Here is a 3,307-nt window from a genome sequence, read left to right on the forward strand (position 1 = left end):
GAAGATCATTTGTAACCTTCACTAAAGCTGTTTCTGTGCTGTGATGAGCTCTGAAACCTGACTGAAACTCTTCAAATAAACCATTCCTCACTGAGACTTTAACTTGTAATTACTGAGCGCCTGCAGCACGTGCTCAGTCCTGTTATTGGTTGATAACGGGTCAGCTGATCCTTATAAAGCCAGAGGACAAAAAGAAGTGCAGGCAGAAGAAACCGGAGCCTTCTTCTTTCTTGTTGGGATGTCCCCTTCAGTGAAGGTGTTGACATGGACACCGGGCATCAACGGTGTTCAGCAGTCACGACCTCTGACCTGTAGGTTCTCGTCCCCGAGGGCTGGTTTCTTCTGCCGGCACCTCTTTTTGTTCTCTGGTTTTATAAGGATCAGCTGACCCGCTACCAACCAATAACAGGACTGAGCACGTGCTGCAGTCACACACACAGTCACACAGACACACACACACACAGTCACACAGACACACACACACACAGTCACACACACACACACACACAGAGTCACACACGCACACACACACACACACACGTGTCAGTTTTCTCTGAGCACGGCTGCTTTACTCTTTATTCCCTCGGTTTACAGCTGCTTTTACTGCATGTGTGTCAGCTGTCTGTGGTGTCGGTGCAGCTGCAGGGGGCGCTGTGCCTCCTGTGACCATGTGACTGACTGACTGTGTGATGTTCAGGTTCCCGGCGGCCAGCAGAGGAGGACGGTCCTGCGTCTGTCTCAGGACGTGAAAGGAAACTCGTTCATCAAAGGTAACACTCGCTCTCACAGACGGCCCGAGGGTCGGAGTTCGTTTAGTCCGCAGTCACGTCCCGCCCAGCTATGGCCACACCCACTGAAATCACTGCAATATGTGAGCCACACACAGGAAGTACTTTAAATCCATGACTGTCGGTGGGCACGACAGATTATTATATTGCAATCAAACCTGTTACACGGATAAGCTGAGTCGCTGATCATTAATATTAATGATTAAACGTGTTTGATGAATCCACTGTTTCTCACACCGGCTGCTCTGTTCCTCCCAAACGATCTCTGCGCTTTTATTTTGAAAGTTCCTGCTAGGAGCTGAAAATAAATAAGTTGATTGGGACACTGTAGGTTACCGTGACGATGATAACCTGCCGTGGTCGACACGAGATATTCACCATCACGAATACTCGTGTGGCCGAGTGCACTTGTTGTCATGGTGTTTCTAAATCAAAGCAGCCGGCTGCGAGGCGCTGAGGCTCGCCGCGCCGTTTAATGACTGTTTGCGATGTCCCTCAGACCTGCGTTGGGTCCAGGTGAGCAGTTCGGAGGAGGCGTACAGAGTGATGAAGATCGGGAAGAGGAACCAGAGTTTCTCCTCCACCCGCCTGAACCAGCTGTCCAGCAGGAGGTCAGCAGCAGACGCCGTCGTCCTGTTTCCACCTGCGGTTGTTTAGCTTCAGTAACGCCCACTCTGTGTTCTGCAGCCACAGCATCTTCTCCATCAGGATCCTGCGCGTGGATGACGTCGGTGTTCCCAGAGTCCTCGGCATCAGCGAGTAAGTCGGGCTCACAGTTCTGCAATGAGTGTGCGGCGGAGGCGGGGCGTGCAGGTGACACTTCTGTATGTGTGTTCAGACTCGCGCTGTGCGACCTGGCCGGGTCGGAGAGGTGCTCGCGGACGCACAACACCGGCGAGAGGCTGAAGGAGGCAGGGAACATCAACAGCTCGCTGCTCACGCTTGGAAAGTGCATCCACGCCATGAGGCTCAACCAGAACGCCAAGTAAGAGTCACGCTGACGTTTGGTTATTGCACGGAGGGGCGGGACGAGCCCGCGCGTCCTCATCGGAAGAAATGATTTACTGTGATGACGTCATGTTTCTCATCCTGACTAAACTCGTCGTTTTACTCTGATCTAAATAATTTCATTACTGCAGACGAGGAACGTGGCGGCAAAGAGCACGTTTGAGTTTGTAAGAACGGCTCTGATGGAGGGTCGCCATCAGCCCGCCACTGTTATCTCCTCGCCACGCTCCCATCAAAGCAACTTTACTTATTGTTGTTGTTTGTAACATCATCCCGTCAGAACTATGACACCTGTGCCTTCAGGCCTCAGGTACCTGAGTGCGTGCATGTGGGCGTGGCTGAGTGTGTACCTGTGTCCTCGCTGCAGGTTTCAGCACCACATTCCCTTCAGGGAGTCCAAGCTCACACACTTCCTGCAGTTCTTCTTCTGTGGTGCCGGGCGGGTCTCCATGGTGGTCAACATCAACCAGAACTCGTCGTGCTTCGACGAGACGCTCAACGTGCTCAAGTTCTCGGCGCTGGCTCAGAAGGTCAGTGAGCATGTCAGACTTCCTGTTTTCATCGTGAGACCTGCTTGAAACGTGTTAAGGACTGTTGACACCTGGGCGCAGGTGGTGGTGCTGAACTCGAGGCCGACGGTCCCCGACTGTCCCGGCTCCTCCCAGAGGTCGGCCATGGAGCTGTCGCTGATCATCGACGAGGCAGACTGCCGCAGAAACGTGGCAGGGAGGGGCAGAAAGAGCTCGCTGCTCGCCTGGGAGACGAGCCTGGAGGACGTGCTGGAGGACGAAGATGGCGAAGAGGGTGAGGAAGATGGGGAGGAGGAGAGCATGATGGAGGGAACGGTCCTGGAGGCAGGAGGCGAGAATGAGGAGGAGTGGGACGTGACGATGGAGGAGGACGAGAAGGTAACGATGCTGAACCTGCTGATGTCATCACTGATGTTAGTTTTCAGCCGCTTACATTAAAACGTCAACGACGGCGTGCACATCCTGATGTTTATAACGCCACCAGGAGTCTTTGCGCTTCAGTCAGTAATGTCTCCCCTACAAGGGAGGAGGGGCTTAAAGCAGGTGTGCTGTTTGCTGATGTGCGTGTTTCAGCAGGAGGGCAGGGAGGCGGCGCTGCGTCTCGTTCTCGAGGCTCAGGTCAGAGAAGAAGTCAGCGCTGAGTTCATGGAGCTCTTTAAAAAGATGGAGAAGGACTACAGGTGAGTGCAGGCCTGCCGTCATGTGACCGGTGCTGCGATCATGTGACGTTTTAACAGCAGGTTTGTCCACGTGTCTGTCAGCGACCGCCTGGAGAAGGAGCGGGAGATCCTGGAGGAGCGGGCGGAGAAGAGGGTGGAGATCCTGAAGAACCTCGTCAGTAAGACGGTCGACCTGTCTGCTCTTAGCACGGACAGCAACAAGGTGACACAGACGCACACACACAGACACACACACACACACAGACACACACACACAGACACACACACACAGACACACTCACACACACACAGTCACACACAC

General features: G+C 53.7%; 1 protein-coding gene across 1 annotated transcript in view; it reads left to right on the forward strand.

The window, feature by feature from the left end:
* Positions 1-3,307, forward strand: part of LOC102209961 (kinesin-like protein KIF20B) — a 17,616-nt gene that overhangs the window by 7,185 nt on the left and 7,124 nt on the right. The window contains exons 8-15 of the mRNA XM_005743450.1: positions 687-770; positions 1,288-1,399; positions 1,476-1,547; positions 1,627-1,773; positions 2,164-2,326; positions 2,408-2,704; positions 2,900-3,006; positions 3,088-3,208. Of these exons, the coding sequence (XP_005743507.1) occupies positions 687-770; positions 1,288-1,399; positions 1,476-1,547; positions 1,627-1,773; positions 2,164-2,326; positions 2,408-2,704; positions 2,900-3,006; positions 3,088-3,208 (1,103 nt within the window). The remainder of the gene's footprint in view (positions 1-686; positions 771-1,287; positions 1,400-1,475; positions 1,548-1,626; positions 1,774-2,163; positions 2,327-2,407; positions 2,705-2,899; positions 3,007-3,087; positions 3,209-3,307) is intronic.

This window comes from Pundamilia nyererei, unplaced genomic scaffold, assembly GCF_000239375.1.
Source record: "Pundamilia nyererei isolate P.nyererei 1_Seehausen unplaced genomic scaffold, PunNye1.0 scaffold00131, whole genome shotgun sequence".
NCBI lineage: Eukaryota > Metazoa > Chordata > Actinopteri > Cichliformes > Cichlidae > Pundamilia > Pundamilia nyererei.